Source organism: Cervus elaphus, chromosome 30 (assembly GCF_910594005.1).
Source record: "Cervus elaphus chromosome 30, mCerEla1.1, whole genome shotgun sequence".
Classification (NCBI taxonomy): domain Eukaryota; kingdom Metazoa; phylum Chordata; class Mammalia; order Artiodactyla; family Cervidae; genus Cervus; species Cervus elaphus.
In genome coordinates this window covers 23,824,507-23,843,041 of record NC_057844.1, presented here as the reverse complement: position 1 = coordinate 23,843,041, position 18,535 = coordinate 23,824,507, and the positions used below count along the sequence as shown (strand labels likewise).

General features: G+C 40.6%; 1 protein-coding gene across 1 annotated transcript in view; it reads left to right on the top strand.

Moving 5' to 3' along the window:
- Positions 1–18,162, top strand: part of FREM2 (FRAS1 related extracellular matrix 2) — a 157,741-nt gene extending 139,579 nt beyond the window's left edge. Inside the window, exons 17-24 of the mRNA XM_043892295.1 lie at positions 3,933–4,125; positions 5,581–5,685; positions 7,193–7,320; positions 7,418–7,552; positions 8,752–8,878; positions 10,258–10,445; positions 10,657–10,803; positions 12,823–18,162. Of these exons, the coding sequence (XP_043748230.1) occupies positions 3,933–4,125; positions 5,581–5,685; positions 7,193–7,320; positions 7,418–7,552; positions 8,752–8,878; positions 10,258–10,445; positions 10,657–10,803; positions 12,823–13,335 (1,536 nt within the window). The 3' untranslated portion in view covers positions 13,336–18,162. The remainder of the gene's footprint in view (positions 1–3,932; positions 4,126–5,580; positions 5,686–7,192; positions 7,321–7,417; positions 7,553–8,751; positions 8,879–10,257; positions 10,446–10,656; positions 10,804–12,822) is intronic.
- The last annotated feature ends 373 nt before the right edge of the window (positions 18,163–18,535 follow it).

The window sequence follows — 18,535 nt, the reverse complement described above, 5'->3', positions numbered from 1 at the left end:
GTTGTCAAGTTTGTCAATATTTTTAGTGATGTAGGCTTTTTTGGTTAGTGAAAGTAATGATAGTACTATGGAAAGCTGGGAAACTAAAAGTGTACAAAAGAACTCACTCCTTATCCCACAGTCACTGTACACAGGCATATTTCCTAGCCTCTTTTCAGTATGGATATGCATTTTTAATAGTAACGGCATATTATTTATACTCTTTGGTTATGACTTTTTAATTTAACATAGTATAATCCTTTTTCCCCCTGACAAGGAAAATTCATCACATACATGATTTTTTCTGTGTTTTTAAATTTTATTTATTTATTTTCATTCATTTACTGGCTGTTCTGGGTCTTTGTTGCTGTGCAGGCTTTTCTGTAGTTGCAGCGAGCAGGACTACTGTCTTGTCGCGGAGCACAGGCTCTACAGCATGCAGGCTTCGGTTGCTCCACAGCGTGTGGGATCTTTCTGGACCAGGGATTGAACTCGTGTCTCCTGCATTGGCAGGCAGATTCTTTACCAATGAGTCCCCAGGGAAGCCCTTATATTTATTCATTTATTTTTGGCTGCACTGGGTCTTCGCTGCTGCGCAGAGGCTTTCTCTTGTTGCAGCGAATGGGGGCTGCTCTCTAGTTGCAGTGTGTGGGCTTCTCATTGCGGTGGCTTCTGTTGTTCCAGAGCACAGGCTCAGCAGGTGCGGTGCGTGGGCTTGGCTGCCCTGTGGCATGTGGAATCTTCCTGAACCAGAAATCGAACCCATGTCACTTGCACTGGCAGGCCGATTCTTAACTACCAGATCACCAAGGGAGTCCTTCATAAACATGATTTTTGGTTACTACTTGATCTTTCATATTAAAAAGCAGAGACATTACTTTGCCAACAAAGGTCCGTCTGGTCAAGGCTATGGTTTTTCCAGTGGTCATGTATGGATGTGAGAGTTGGACTATAAAGAAAGCTGAGTGCAGGAGAACTGATGCGTTTGAACTGTGGTGTTGGAGAAGACTCTTGAGAGTCCCTTGGACTGCAAGGAGATCCAACCAGTCCATCCTAAAGGAGATCAGTCCTGGGTGTTCATTGGAAGGACTGACGTTGAAGCTGAAACTCCAATACTTTGGCCACCTGATGCAAAGAGCTGACTCATTTGAAAAGACCCTGATGCTGGGAAAAATTGAGGGCAGGAGAAGGGACGACAGAGGGTGAGATGGTTGGATGGCATCACCGACTCAATGGACATGAGTTTGGGTGGACTCCGGGAGTTGGTGATGAACAGGGAGGCCTGGTGTGCTGTGGTTCATGGGGTCACAAAGAGTCAGACACGACTGAGTGACTGAACTGAACTGAACTTGATCTTTCACCTTGTTGGTGTGCCATCATAATTATTTAACCATTCTTCTATTATTGGCCATTTAGATTATTTCTGATTCTACTATTGTAACGTCCTATAGAGTTGTCCTTACTCCTAAAGAATGTGTGGACTACTATTGACTCCCCCTTGTTTCAAGGTCCCTCATTCATCTCTGATACCACAGTTGTTCAGAAAGGCATCTAATGGGACAGATGCCAAGGTCTCCGTCCAAGTGTTCTGGATGTGTAGACTGCTATTACTCAAGAGACTTTGGCTAAGAGTTCTAACTTGTTCAATGTTCTCTGCTGAATAGCTAAGTACACACTTTATTGAGACGTCAAGCTATTGAGATATATGAGCTGTCCTTACACATTCGCACACACCACCGTCTTGATGATGTAGACATGTGTCTGTCAACAAAAGCAGCAACAGAAAGAAATCTCAACCAGTGGGAAGTCCTCAAATAGGATTCTAACAACTCTGGCTCAGTTTTCCTTGACGTAAGCACAAGTCACATATCCCACATAGAATATCATAGCTATCACATATCCCATATCCATCATGACTGTTGATACGTGACTATCAAATATTTTTAAATGATTATTGTTCTCAGTGTGTGTTCTAATTAAAAGACCTCAGGTAGAAGAGTCTAGTCTGTGCTGTCCAATTTGGCAGTCATTGGCCATGTGTAGCCATTGAGCATTCAGAACGGCATCAGTCCAAAACGGGATGTGCTGTGCATGTAAAATTCATACCAGGTTTCAAAGACTTGGTGCAAGAAAAATTAATAATGTAAAATATTACATTAAAATTATTTTTATTGATGGCATATTAAAGTGTAGTATGTTTGATGTATTGGATTAAGAAAATTAACTGCTCATTCACATGACATTTAGAAATTAAATGAATGCATTGCATTCTTCATTTTTATAGGAATGAACAGGTAAATGTTCATTTACCTGGATGATCTACCTAGTTCCATTTAGGTTCCAGTTCCTTTAGACAGAGATTCTAAGCTGAGAAGAAGATGCAATAAGATGCTGATTCCACATCCAGAAACAGTTAAACTCTAGTTTACCAGTGAAATCAAATGAAATCAAGTGAGAAATAGTAAGGGAGCTGTACACCAAGTAACTTGTCCCTAGGACATCAATGTTAGTTTTCTCCAAAATAGCACACTCAGTAACATTTGATGGATAGTGTGTAATGTAGGCAAAATTATTCTTTTAGTTTAATTGGGAATCCATGTCTGCAGCCTATTTTTTAATGAGTATTTATTAAAATCACAGGTCATCTTAATTACTGGTGGCATATGGATTAGCAATCACCCTCCATTACACTGTCAGGGTGTTAAAACTGCATTTCACGATCACTTTCTCAATGACTGCAAGAATAGCAAGTCTTAGAAAATGCTATCTTAAAGGACCTCGATGTAAAGCCCCTCTTCTGCTGGCTACGTTAGCAGATAACGGGGAGTGTTAGCTACTACACAGCTGAAAATCAAATAATGGGCTTGGTGGATGGTGTTCTTTTATTTATTTATTTTTGGTTGTGCTTGGTCTTCATTCCTGGGTGGGCTTTCTTTAGTTGCAATGCAAGGGCTTCTCATTGAGTTGGCTTTTCTTGTTGTGGAGCACAGACTTTAGGTCACAGGCTCCATAGTTGTGGTGTGTGGGCTTAGTTACTCCACAGCATGTGGGATCTTTTCTTTCTGGATCAGGGATTGAACCTGTGTCCCCTGCATTGGCAGGTGGATTCTTTATCATGAGGGAAGCCCCAGATGGTTTTCGTTTGATGTATTTTTGTTCATGATTCAGGTGGTCATTTTGTGATTTGAGGAGTTTACTTTTAACTCCATGAAAACATGATAAATGAGAACTTATCATGTTTTTAATTATTCAATAACTCACATGTGTGATTCCTGTTGCTAGCTCAGGGTAGAAAGAGAAATAGATGTATCAAAAAACCTGACTCAAACTTGTGAGCAGTATGATCTGACCTAAGCCCATTTCCTCATGTATAAGAAGAAGATAGTTGTCTTTGCCCTGCTATTCTTCAGAGCTATTCTGAGAATTAAGGATGATAACCTTTGTTAGGTGATCATAAGACAACACTCAGCTTTGGAATATGATCAAGTGTGAAAGAGTAGAATAAGCATGGGCCAAAGACTGGTTTCTGTTACTGGCAGGGCTACTCCAGGAGGAAGTGGGAAATTTCTGTTGGGAAATTTGCTTTATTTCTTTCAGTCTTAACTTTCCTGTCTCTATCCTTCACCTCTCTATCCACTCATTCAGTCATCCACACCTATAAATACATCCATACCTATAAATACAATTACGGGAGAGAATGAAAATACTGAGTAGCTTTATTTGTGAACCCAACACAATGACAGTAGTAGGCGCTCAGTACATAATTGTTTATCCTCCATGACCCAATCCAAAATTAAGTGAGGGGACAGTAGTGCTGTAAATGCTACCATTTCTTTTCCTCTATGATTAACTCAAAATCTTCAGATGAGTGAAAGGAGAAAATGGCTTGTACAAAATTAAGTGTGTCTAATTAACCCCGGATGGTGCTGGTAGATATAATTGTATTGTTTTAGGTCCTAAACCTAGTGCAGTCCTATGTGACTCTTCGGGTCCCTCTGTATGTCTCCTACGTGTTCCACTCCCCCGTTGGGGTTGGAGGCTGGCAGCATTTTGACTTGAAGTCCGAACTCCGTCTGACATTCGTGTATGACACTGCCATCTTGTGGACCGACGGAATTGGCAGCCCCCCAGAAGCTGAACTCCAAGGTGAGTTAACAGAGACTTGGAGAATGAAAAATTTTCTTACCTATATGAATGACTTAAGTGACGTTTTTGCTGCAGCTAAAAATAAGAGAAGCAACTTCCAATAATTTTATTGTTATCGTTCATACTTTAAAATAATTTCATTTTGTCATGGAAAAATTTATTTTAACTAAATTATAATAATGCCCCAAATTTTTGCATTTGTGACTGTTAAATATAATGTCCATTTAAGGGTGATTAATCGCTCATGTGGTACTCAACACAGTCTCTCTCCCTCTAGATTTTAGATAATGGATGAAAGAAGTTCCAATTGAAAGAAAGGAATGAATTCAGAGAAAAAGTTCCACATTTTTGTTTCTGAAAGTGGGAGAGGCATTTTAAAGCCTAGTATAAATTGTGTCCTGGCTTCTATTTCTGGGTTTACAGCTAACTGGCTGTGTGATCTCAAAGATATTGCTTAATCTCTGGCACTCAATTTCTTATGAAAGATAGATTAGACTTCTAATATTCTTTCAGTTTAAAAATTCTATTGTTTTGTAATACTTAAGCTGAATGCCTTGGAAGAGTGGTGGTGTGAGCCACTAACTGTTGGGCCCCCAAATCATTTGCCCCAAACATAACTTAGTTTCAATCTCAGTGTCAGAATCATAACTCAAAGTCCATAAGCAGAAAGTGAATTACTCCATTAGTAGAATTAATGCTGTTTGTTTTCAGGCACATACTGCTGTCCTGGTTCTTTGCATATCTGACCATCATTACCTTTTATGAGACAGAGAGAAAATACTGTTGATATTTTCTCCAAAATCTCAAAATCTATTATCTTAAACAGATTAAGAATACCTTAAAGCTATGTGAAAGGAATATGATCACCCTGAATAAACCTTCTAGATCACTGTAAATGTTTTAATCCCATATCTTGCCTTAGAAATGTACATTTAAATGAATCTTACTGCAGATTCATCTCTCAGTTCTCAGCTTCCACATAAGAATCTCCTGTTTCCTTCTTATACCTGGAGCCAACTTTGATCAACTTGCTAAATTTCTTAGGAAGGCTTTGGAGTTTTCATTAAGCCTATAACATTTGGAATTATTCTGGAGAACAAAAACCTGTTTCCACCTACATGTGCAGATCTTCAAAGTTTGACCAGTTCATTCTGTCTCTCAATTTACAGTTTAATTTATGTAGACTAAAGCTTTCAAAAATACCTTGACCTATTGTTGTCAATCTGTATATTTCATATGAACCTCATTTGTATGACCTAATTCTATTTTGCCTACCTTCCAGACAATTCTTCTTGTTAGAAAAACAGAGCAAAATAAGAATACTTCTGTCTCTCTGATCACTTAGAATTTTTCTGATAATACCCTTTGGCTAGAATGCTTAAAAATGAGATGAATCTGAATTTGGTTTTGGAAGAATCACCAATATTTCCACTCTTGTGCATCATCCCATCCTAGGTTCTCTCTACCCAACCAGCATGCGCATCGGTGAAGAGGGGCGTTTGGTTGTGAACTTCAAGACGGAGGCTCAGTTCCATGGCTTGTTTGTGCTGTCACATCCTGGTAAGCCCCATTGCCCACACACAGCCACTCTCCAGACAACAAGAAGATAGGTTTCCATATTTGCATGTGTTTCCACATGCTTACCTATGAGCTTTGAAGCCCTTAATTTCAAATGAATTGTGTATGTGCAAGTATCTACAAGAGGGCTTGACATTGTTCAGCTATATGTCTCATAAGCTGCAAAATCATCGCTGGAGACTTCTAGAAAAAATACCAAATGGTTAAAGTTAATTTAAAAGAAAACTCTATTGGGAGTTCCCTAGTAGCCAAGATCCAACATTTTTACTTCCGTGGCCCGGATTCAATCCCTAGTCAAGGAATGGATATCACAAGCCACGTGGTACGGCCAAAACAATAAATTAATTAAATAATAGAAATAAAAGAAAAATCTACCAAGTTAATTAAGAGGAATTTTCCTTTAGATAGAGAGCATAACCACAACATTCCCATTCTCTACTTCAAATGCATTGTTCAGAAATTTGAATTTTGATCATTTATTCAGCAAGCACAGCTCTTTTCCAGGTATTGTAAGAAACCGTTATAATGATGTCAGAAGTAGCATTTCACTGATACCTAGTTTCAGACATGTTAACTCTCTTAAGTATTAGCTACATAATTTTACTAATTTGGTGGATTGTGCTATGCATATCAATAATGTGGCAGTCACTAATGTCCCATGTTTAAGCTTTTCTAAAAATTTCATTTCATCAGAAATAACTTCTTATTCGACTTCACATTATTAAATTGGCTTGCACGTTTTACTGGTGTGCCAGCTCATGTCAGATTGGAAGGGGAAAATAGTTCACATGCTGTCTTCTGTGTCCTTCCTTTTCCTGGATCCAAGCTCTAAATAAAAGAGAGACTAAGGCTGAAGATACAGGAAGAGAAAGATGATTTGCTGTAATTTTGTGAGTCTGAGTTCCAAAATGCAGAACCAAAAAGAATCATTTAGCTTTATTGCAGCTGACTGTTTTGGGAAAATGAGGATTTCCTGGTCTTTACAGTGTCCTTCTGCCTGTCTGCCTTTTTAATAAACTGAGGCTTTGTTTAGACAAGATTGAGGCAATCTAATTAAAATTAGACTCCATTTATAAATTGGGTTTTCCCGGATCTGTTTACCCAGAGGCGAGTAGACTGAGGTTCACTTCATAGCTTCAGTGCACAATGAATGCATTCACATCAGCCTTTATTGAACGGCTGTGCCTCCCTGGAAAGTAGCCTTGAACCATCTAGGCATTTCTGTACAATTATTTTTTGACAGAATTATAGAGTGGAAAAAGCACTGCAGTAGGAATGAGAAGGCACATATCCCAGCTGTGTGATCTGGAGAGTCACACCGTCACTCTTAGTCCAGTTTCTTTATCTGCGAAATGAGGATAATTATACCAACTTTGCAGGCTTATTATAAGCATACATGCAAATAATGTATCAAAGGGCACTTTGAACACTCTAAGCTGTTATGACCCTCTTAACCACTAGACCATTATTGTTGTTGGCACTTTTCTAGCATCCTTCACAAGCTCAATGATCGTGTCAGTAGATCATCCAGGTCTAACGTTTTCCCTGCGTCTCATAAGAAGTGAACCAACCTATAACCAGCCAGTCCAGCAGTGGAGCTTCATATCTGACTTTGCAGTAAGTGACTAAGACTCTTCATTTATCTTTGTTACTGCCTTTGTTGCACCTCAGATTTTTAAGTGAAAAACACGAATGTCCTCTCTGATCCTCAAAGGTCCGTGACTACTCGGGGACCTACACAGTAAAACTGCTGCCATGCACCACTCCATCCCATCAGGAATACCGCCTGCCTGTCACCTGCAACCCCAGAGAGCCTATCACTTTTGACCTTGACATCCGCTTCCAACAGGTGTGTCTCATAGAATGCTTTTCCCGTGTATACATGTGTACGTGTGTGTGTGTGTGTGTGTGTGTGTTAGTTGCTCAGTCATGTCCAACTCTTTGTGACCCCATGGACTGTAGCCCACCAGCCTCCTCTGTCCATGGGATTCTCCAGGTAAGAATACTGAAGTGAATTGCCATTCCCTTCTCCAGAGGATCTTGCAGACCCAGGGATCAAACCCTGGTCTCCTTCATTGAGGGCAGATTCTTTACCGTTTGAGTTATAGGGAAGTCCCTTTTCCCAAGTAGAAGCCCACTTTGTTAAAGGCATAGTTTACTTTTATCAGTTAAAAAAAAAAAATCTCACCCAGTGACTTCAATTCTTGCATGCTGAGAAAAAAGGAAGTCAGGCAGGAAGGGAGCAATAGAGGAAAGCATTGCCCTTTATTCCTTATTGGTTCAGTATATCAAATTCACTGTTTAAGAGTATGTAAGGGTTATTTTTTCTTATGTGATGTGGTCTCCTCTGGAGTCTGCTGCCTCGGAGATTTGAGACTTTTCCCCAGAGTTCTGTACTTCTTTGTCTTGTTCTTGATCATTGAGGAGAATGAATATCCTGTAGTGTATGCCACCTCAAAGTACCTAATTGTCAATATGCATTAAAAGAAATGTGATAAAATCTTTTGCCCGAGAACTTACACTAAATGTTGGCCTTCCACTGACCGTGATATTTACACATCCTTTATATATCCCGATAAATCAGTGGAAATAAGCTCAAGCAATGCTCGTTTGTCCCATTCAAAAAATGATTTAACCTTGGAACTTCCCTGGTGGTCCAGTGGTTAAGGCTTCAGCTTCCAATGCAAGGGGTGCAGGTTTGATCCCTAGTCAGGAAGCTAAGATCCCACATGCCTAGCAGCCAAAAAAAAAACAGAACATAAAAAACAGAAGCAATATTGTAACGAATTCAATGAAGACTTTAAAAATGGTCCACATAAAAAAGTGTTTTAAAAAATGGTTTAATGTTGACCATTTTGCCTTCTTAAGAAGGACAAAGCCAGTGTTATAATTCCTTAAGTTGGTTTGGTTGGATATGAAAATTGATCACAGTACAGTTTAGTGTTTTTTATGCCAGAGTACAGTACATGTGCGTTTCTGCAAATAAAGTGTTTGTACGCCACCAGAACCATCAACAACACATAAGAGGGCTTTTACACTTGATTTTAGGTCAGTGACCCAGTGGCGGCTGAGTTTAGCTTGAACACCCAGATGTACCTCCTCTCCAAGAAGAGCCTCTGGTTGTCTGATGGATCCATGGGATTTGGGCAGGAGAGCGACGTTGCCTTCGCAGAAGGTATCACTTTACAAAGGGGAGGCCTGCTCTGTCTGTTTGCCATTGTGTCTGTTATCCTTTGCTTTATTGGGATTGTGATTGAGGGGGACAATTATAACTTATTTTATGGTTTTGAGAGTGTAATTGGGTCTTCATCATTTTGGCAGAGATGGGGGAGGGGGTTGTTGAAACTCGATTTGTGTTTAATGTGCTTTGTGACCCCATAGACTATAGCCCTCCAGGTTCTTCTGTCCATGGGATTTCCCAGGCAAGAATACTGGAGTGGGTTGCCATTTCCTTTTCCAGGGGATCTTCCTGACCCAAGGATCAAACCTACATCTCCTGCATTGGCAGGTGGATTCTTTACCACCAAGCCTCCTGGGAATCCAGATATATATTACAGGCTGGTTTTTATTCTCAGAAAATCAACCTTTATTTCCCTTAGTGAAGTGGAAGTCTCTCAGTCGGTCTGACTCTTTGCAATCTCATGGACTATACAGTCCATGGAATTCTCCAGGCCAGAATACTGGAGTGGGTAGCCTTTCCCTTCCCCAGGGGATCTTCCCAACCCAGGGATCGAACCCAGATCTCCCACGTTGCAGGTGGATTCTTTACCAGCTGAGCCACCAGGGAAGCCCAAGAATACTGGAGTGGGTAGCCTATCCCGTCTCCAGGGGATCTTCTTGGAATCAAACAGGGGTCTCCTGCACTACAGGCGGATTCTTTACCAACTGAGATTTCCCTTAACTAAGTGATTTTTGAAACAAGTCTGCAATTTTTTCCTTGAATTTTTTTTTTTTTTCAATTTGCATGCACTCAATATTTCATACACTCAAGTACATGAGAATGTAGCTCATGGGTTAGGGTTGTGCCTGTCTTGTTCAGTGGTATATTCTGAGAACCTAGCAAAATGCCTAGTACACATGGTAGGTGTTCAGTAGTAGCTGTGAAATAGATGAGGAAATACCAGGGAGTTTCCTTAAACCCTCCTTTAAAAGCAAATAAAGCTAATTCGCTTTTTATTGGTGTTTTCTTTTTTGTGTTATCCTATAAGGATTTGCCTACATCTTGCCAACTACTGTACTTGTGTAAACTGGACTTGAACTACAATGGGATGTTATGAATGTTAAGTTATAAGCCATGCCTCAAGGTTATTCCCCCTGGCATGTAAGGGTCAATAAATCTTCAGTACTTGTGGTCATCTGCCAAGTGGTCCTATCTGAGGCCTGGGAGTGGACCAGACCCTGATCTCATGCAGGAAGTTCTTCAACATTTGATACCAGATTAGGAAGAGAAGGGAATACTACTGTTAGTGTCATTATTGTCATAGACTGTTTGCTGTGTCACATAGACACACCATATCCCTTAATCGAAAGGACATTTCCACGTGTCTGTTGCAGGTGACATCATTTATGGTCGGGTCATGGTGGATCCAGTGCAGAATCTAGGTGATTCCTTTTACTGCAGCATCGAGAAGGTGTTTCTGTGCACCGGGGCCGACGGCTACGTTCCCAAGTACAATCCAACGAATGCAGAATACGGCTGCTTGGCTGATTCGCCTTCACTCTTATATAGATTTAAAATTGTGGTAAGTGCTCTGACCCAAACAATGCACCAGATTAGACAGTCAAAGTTAATTGTTTCTGTCTTCTGTTTTAAAACAAAAGCATCTTTTAAAATGAAACCAAATGGTGACATTTTATGGTAAAGGGTACTTGCACAAACTAATAGGAAAACCTCCTGCGTTCACAAACGTTGGCATTATCCACAGCAATCCTCGTTTTCCTTATTGCCTGAAGGACAAAGCTCAACCAGAGACACAAGCCACCAGCTTTGGAAACGTCCTGTTTAATGCCAGACTGGCGGTGGATGACCCTGAAGCTATCCTCTTAGTGAATCAGCCTGGATCTGATGGATTTAAAGTCGACTCAACACCACTCTTTCAGGTGAGCCAGAAACAAGGTTACTTATGATAGCCGTGCAATCACATGCAAGTCACTTAACATCGGAATGTCTCAGATGTTTCCCACAAAAGAGACAGTAATTGCCATATTGTGTAGAGTTAATGTGAACTTTGAGTAAGATAATGCGTGTAAACCACACCAGACCGTCCTGAGTGCATCATGAGCATTCCATAAACATTAGCTATTATTATGTTTATCAATGCATCGTCCTGTTTTATGTCTATGTATAATGAAGACCCTTATTCAGCCCAGAGTATAAATCTAAACCTATTGGTTAGGAACTCTGGTGGTCTTCTTCAAAATCTCCTTTCATTTGACTTTTCATGACTATCTTTATTAAAGTGATCTTAAATGAACAGCTGGACTCAGAAAAACAACTGTGCACAGCACAGAAATCTCCATTCTTCATAGACCAAAATAGGAAGAGCCAACCTAGAGACAGAAGGTAGAAAGAGACCCAGGAGACCAGAACACTGAGCAGACAAATGAGACAAATTCAGAGATGTGTTCACATTGTGAATCCTTGGGGTAGCAAGTGCATCTTTTAGAATGTTTACTGAAAATTGACCAAATAGGATGGGCTGGAGAAATATATTACCCTTATTCCACTAAGGGTTTCTCTTGTGGCTCAGCTGGTAAAGAATTCACCTGCAATGCGGAAGACTTGGGTTCAGTCCATGGGTTAGGAAGATCCCCTGGAGAAGGGAAAGGCTACCCACTCCAGTATTCTGGCCTGGAGAATTGAATGGACTGTATAGTCCATGGGGTCGCAAAGAGTTGGACACAACTGAGCAACTTTCACTTCACTATTTCTCTAAAGAGGGAATTTAAGGAAGCATATCTGTTATCCTGAATCTTTTCAAATAGGAAGTTGAAGTATGATTTTTTAGAATATTTACTTGTTAATTTATTTATTTGACTGTGCCAGGTCTTAACTGTAGCAAGCAGGATCTTTAGTTCTAGCATGTGAACTCTGAGTTGCAGCATGCAGGATCTAGTTCCTGGACCAGGGATTGAACTCAGGCCCCCTGCATTGGGAGCACAGGAACTGAGCCACTAGGCCACCAGGGAAATCCTGATTTTTTTTTTCTTTTGTGTTTGTTTTTATTGTTAACCCTCAAAGCATTTGACCTGAAGTCAAATCCTGACGTCTTCGAAGAGTCATCAGAAAACACCTTCTTTCCACAGACCCTGAAAAAAGCAGGAAAATTTTCTATGGCCATATATGTAAATACACAGCAAGACATACTAGAAAAAGAGTTCTGAGCTTCAGAACCTCTAGACCTGCCTGTGATTCTAACTAGTTCAATGATATTGGGCAAGTCACTTAACTGCTATGTATTCTCGTTTGCTCATTTTTTAATTTTTTTTAATTTTTAAATTTTTATACATTTTTAAAGGTTACTGTCTTATTTATAGGTATTAATATTACAAGATATTGGTTCTATCTCCATGTCATATAGTACATCCTTGTAACCTATCTTGCATCCAGTAGTTTTTTTATCTCCCACTTCCCAATCCTTATGTTGCTCCTCCCCTCTGCTGATAGCCACTCATTTATTCTCTATCTGTATTATCCACTCATTTTTGTTTGTTTGTTTGTTTTTAATTTTTATTAGTTGGAGGCTAATTACTTTACAATATTGTAGTGGTTTTTGCCATACATTGACATGAATCAGCCATGGATTTACATACATTCCCCATCCTCCCATCCACTCATTTTTTAAGTGAGTATGTTAGACTGTGTGGTCTGGACTTCTCTGCAGCCCTGACAAATGTTTACCAGCACATGCTCCCTTAAGAGCTGCACAGAGTATTTTACAGAGTGCTTTACACAAAGCCTTGCGCAGACTACACATGTAACGATATTAAATATATTAATTCTGCAGACTAAATTAAATGATTATTCATGATCTCTATTATGAATTTCTCTTGCAGAGAGTCATGAATTTTAGGTTGGCCTAAGATTAAATTTTCTAATGAGTAGCATTGTGTTTCTAGGTCGCTCTGGGTCGAGAATGGTATATACACACCATCTACACAGTAAGATCGAAAGACAACGCCAATCGAGGCATTGGCAAACGCAGCGTGGAGTACCTGTCCCACTCTCTGCTGAGTCAAGGGAAGCCCCAGGCAGCTACCAAGAGCCGGAAGAAGAGGGAGATCAGAAGCAGCCCTCCGCTGGCGTGGGAAATCGGGGCTGAGAACAACCGGGGAACAAACATCCAGCACATCGCCCTGGACCGCAGCAGCAGGAAGCAGATCCTTCACGGGAGGGTCTCCCCTGACGGCGTCCTCCCCCGGGAGCTCGACAGTCCCAGCTCTGAGGTCAGCCTGCTCACGGTGGTGGGGGGCGTCGCGGTGGGACTCCTGGCCGTCCTCCTCACTGCCATCGCGGTGATGATGCACCAGCGCAAGAAGGGTGCCAGGAGGAAGGACTCGCCCAAGGACCCCGGCAGCCGTGAGCCCATGATGCCCTCCGTGAGCCCCCACAGCGACAGCTCGGAGGTTTGACGGCCGCAGGGGAAACCCAGCCTTTTCCTCCAGTGCCCAGAAAAAGACAATCGAAACCCAGTGCTTCTGTCGCCGGCAGAGAATTGGGGACTTCTGTGACAAAGCTGCTCAGAGGACCTGACTGTACTAGTGAACGTTCTCATTCTGTCTACTCGTTCAGGCATCAGAGGACACATTCAGATGTAGACCACATCTTTCCTCTTGCCTAGAAGGCATCAAGTATATATCCAGTGGCACACAGAGCCATGGTAGACAGCGACGAATGTACTCACCTTAGGCATTTTCTCTACGCAGTGGAGATGAACCTGGTGCTCACAGACTCCTTCAGAAACTTAACAGGAGTCTCCTGTTGCTATGTTGGTGTGAATCTTGAAGGTGCAATTATCACACTGCTTATTCATTATATAACATTTTAGTACTCAAAAGGTTTCCATTAGTAGTCTTGAAGAATGATAAACACACTGTTTATTGTGACAAGTTTTCTAATAGGCGAAGACAGCATGGAATTACGACCAAGGGTAGCTCAACCCACAAATCACCTCTTTTTCCTACTTGAGAGGGAGTGGAAGGAAAGATAGAGGGCAAGTAGCTCAGTCTCTTGCATTTGTCTTGTTCCTCATCTTCCCTGGATCCTTCTTGTTTCATTTGCTTATTTAATTTTAAATTAAACCAAAGAATATGTTAAGTCTGGAGAAGATGGTTGAAGAGAGACTACTCTGTTTGGGTACATAGTAAGAAATAGTAGAGTTCTTGCATGATAATATACCTTATTGGTGCTCATTTGTGGGACATGAGAAGGATGCTGACAGTTTGATGATGAAGAAATGCCATAGAGTTAGATCCCCATTTACAAGACAATGTTCTCGAAGAACTGAGCCTAGATGTTTGCAGTATTGAACCCATAAATGATAAGGAGAAATGTCATTATGATGGTGAAGGGAGAAAAGTGGTATTTATTAATATAATATGTTTAACCAAAGTGCCTCTTACATATACTTTATATAGAATAAAAGAACATTTTGACGATGACACATGAGGTTAACCCTCACAGTAGCATTACACAATGAGGTCCAAAACTTAAATTGTCCAGAAGACATTTTATTAGCTTTCTAATCAGCACCTGGTCCAAACGATGGGAATCCCTTCAACCGTCATTCCAGAGATCATCTTAGAGATGGCCAGCATCACTGATCATATTCTTCTTCTTCTTCTTTTTTTGTCCATGCACAAGGCATGCAAGATCTTACTTCCCCAACCAAGGATCGAACCCATGTCCCCTGCACTGGAGCTCAGAGTTCTAACCACTGGACCACCAGGGAATCCCCAATCATATTCTTCTTTGATCAAAGAGGAAAGCTTCAGCTCTCTGACATCTTCAGTTCAGTGAAATGACGCGTTGCAGTCCATCTCAGTATCTAAAAATACTGCTTCCAGGGTTAAAATCCAAGGAACTTGAGTGAGTTTGTTTGGAAAGCCTCCCATTTTCTTTCTGAGAAATGTACTTTCACCAAATAGCAGAATTTTCAGTTGATAAGAGAAAATATAAGTAGTTTAGTGACCAGTCTTCCAAAATCAAGTGAAAGTAGGTCAGCAGGAAAAGAACCTGACCTAAAGACTCACCCTCAAGTGCTGCCTGGGTTTCCCTCTCATGCCTAGGCATAACATGGCCAACCTGGACATCCTGGAGATTTTTAGAAGGTCAATGGCTCAGTCAGTAAAGAAACCGCCTGCAATGCAGGAGACGCAAGTTCCATCCCTGGGTCGGGTAGATCCCCTGGAGCAGGGCATGGCAACCCACTTGCCTGGGAAATCCCAAGGACAGAGGAGCCTGGTGGACTGCAGTCCACGGGCGGTAGGGTCAGACGCGACTAAGTGACTAACACAGTCACAGCGGCCTCTGCAGGTCATTCAGGCGCTTTCAAGCTGGTGTCTGTGAGCCCCAGTCATTTCGCTTCTCTGAAAAGAAGTGACGTTGGTGCTGGGAGAGCAGCCAGAAGTAACCAGTGCTTCTCTCTTCTTTGGGGCAGCCCTGAACTTGACATTCAAAGTCTTTTCAAGAATAAGGTAGACTGTAGTCTCCTTCCATTGGGGAATACATAAATGTCACCTACAACTCCAAGGTAGGTGGTCCACGGGAGGACTTCTATACACAGAAAGTACTGTATGACCCAGGAGATCACTTATCAAATAAACATTAATACTTTCTTTTTTTTTTCATTAATACTTTCTTAATGATCCCTTTTCCTTTTACTTTGCTTTCTGGTAGATGCTTAGCGGCTTCTTTGGCTACCTCGTGACTTGCGTAGGAATGAGCATTTCTTAAACAACTTTAAATAGCATGTGGACTTTTTTTTACTACTTAGTATTGGATTCAGTTTTATGGAAACTGAGAACAACTACTCTCAGTTGACTTTATATTATGTTTAATTAAGATGCTCTGAGCCTGACTGTCATACAACCTTGGGGGTTTCTGTCACTGAGTATGCTCAGTGAAATGTCATTATAAGAAGCCTATTGTAAGCCTTTGGGCCAGGCTGGTTTTATACCAAACTTCTCTCTGCAATGAGTTGTTCTGATGAGATGACTTTGGATAAATTGGAGAGCTCACATAATATAGCAAATGCCCTTTCTAGAAAAATCTCTTCCTCTCTGCCCATCTCCTCTATTTCTTTCCTTTTCTCTTCTTCTTCCTTCTTTCCTCCCCATGGGGGTGGAGGGAAAAGAGCCTATGGGAAATAGGCAGGTATAGCTTTCTTAAATATGAACTACTTGGACTTCTGCATCATTTTTTAATATCTGTATACATAATATGTGATTTAATCATTAATGACGTCTAATCATTAAAAACTCTTCAGTGGGGAAAAAAAAGGCATCAGACATATGCTTTGCTGTGAAGTAAGACAGACCCTTGTAGAATAATTTCAATATTCTATTTTTAGAGAATCATTCTGATAAAATAAATTCCCATATATATATAAAATAAATACCTAAAATAAATTCCCAGTGAGGACAGGGTGTAAGCAGAAATCGCTCCTTAGATCTCAGTAGCTTCTGACTCCAATAAAACAAGGTCCGTTGACATTGCATAGGAAACAGAAAACTCAGTATTAAGCATTAACTTCTCACCTGGCATGTGAACCAGGAAGCATTAAAATACATAGGTGTGTTTTAACAGATGGTTTTATTTATTTCAGTTCATTCCCTCAGTTAATGTTTACTGAATGTTCCTCTAGGGTTAGCCCAAGCTACTCTCCTTACCCTGGGGCAGGTTACAATCAAATGCGGCTGTTTCTTTGGACGAAAGGAATCAAGACTTGCGTTTGTTTCGATCTTGGATGAAGAAGACTCTAAGCCCATCTATGAACTACAATTTAACAGTCTCTCTCTCGATTCTAGCAGAAGAGTCAGCTCTTCTCCATCTAAAGAACCCAACGTGTTATGGATCATTCTGAACGCAGATCTAACACCAAATATTTCAAATCAGAAATTTAATGGAATTATCCTTTGCAAAACCACTCAGAGAAAGTATGTTGCCGAGATGTCCGTCGCTAAGTCGTGTCTGACTCTTTTGCAACACCATGGACTGTAGCCCGCCAGGCTCCTCCATCCATGGAATTTCCCAGGCAAGAATACTGGAGTGGGTTGCCATTTCCTTCTCCAGGGGATCTTCCTGACCCAGGGATTGAACCCCCATCTCCTGCATTGGCAGGCAAATTCTTTACCACTGAGCCACCAGGGAAGCCCCAGCGATGTGGGAGGCCTGGCATATTTTTTCTTCTTCATGGAAGATAGGCCCACTTTATTCCAAGGATGTGGTGTAACAGCTAAGCTCTACTGGTTCTTAAACATCAACCCCATCTCCTAAAGTTGCACATCGTGATTCACACAAGCATCACGATTTGCAAATGATATGAAGAAAGGTCAACTAGAAATCTGCTGCCATTCTACTGCAGAGCGTTTGTGACTAGAGGGTTGACTCTGGGCTCAATGCCAAGGGATTCAGTTCTGGAAGCAATGAAAGAGTCTCTTTATCAAGTCACCTTACCTCTTATTATTTTTCAAGGTACCAACTGCAAAGTGTCAGTCACTCAGTCATGTCCAACTCTTTGCAACCCCAGGGACTGTATCCTGCCTGGTGTCCATGAAATTCTCCAGGCAAGAATTCTGGAGTGGATTGCCACTTCCTTCGCCAGGGGATCTTCCCAACCCAGGGATCGAACTGGTGTCTCCTGTGTCTCCTGCATTGCAGGCAGATTTTTAACCATCTGAGCCACCAGTCAACTCACCAACTCCAAAGTCAATTTTTAAAATGAAAACAGAACTGCATAAAAACCACAGAGAGCCCTTCCTCAGACAATTCGGTGCCAGGGGTTAAAATAGCCCCAGCCTGAGAAATGTTAGGGTAACAATAACAGTGAAATGTAACGACATTTAGATTTTAAGAGTTGGAAATTTGATTTCAGCTACTGCTTTGAAATTATCTATTTAGGATTAACTTAGAAATCAATGTTATACTTTAATAGGAAAAAAAATTTTTTTAAGATGTAAATAATTTACAAATTAGAATTTACATAATTGTACTAATTTGAAAGCCAGAATATTATGGATCTTTGAAACTTTCATTTTTTTTCTAGACATGATAGCAATAATGAAAGGATAGAAACAGGTGTCTTCACTGACCATATGGCAAATGAATAGAATGCACATGCTCAACAGTCCAACTTGTCAAGGCTTTAAAAAGTATAATTTGGCCAGAAACTATAAATACTGTCTTAACACACACACAGAAGCTCACATGCATTAAAAAAAAAAAAAAAATCACACTTCTAGGAAATAATGACCCGAAAACCATAGTTTTAACTGAAATTGCCCATTATGAAGATTTTCAAGGTCAACACAATGCTCATTTGTAAAAACAGACCACAGGGGGAGTTTCTTTGATACTAATTCGAAGGTTAATGTGTTTCCTGAAGAGATCTTTTCCCTAGAACTGATTCTATTATTATTAATACATAGTAATGACATAGGTTTCTAGTTTCTTCTTAGAAACTATTATCCACATGTTCAAGGTAACCCTGTTTAATTCTTTGTTTCCATATCCTAGGATATTAAGAACATAATGCTTTGAGATTTTGGTAGTTATTTTGATAAGAGATTCTAAAACAAAAGTGCATGATATTTTCCTACAGTTTTTACTAAA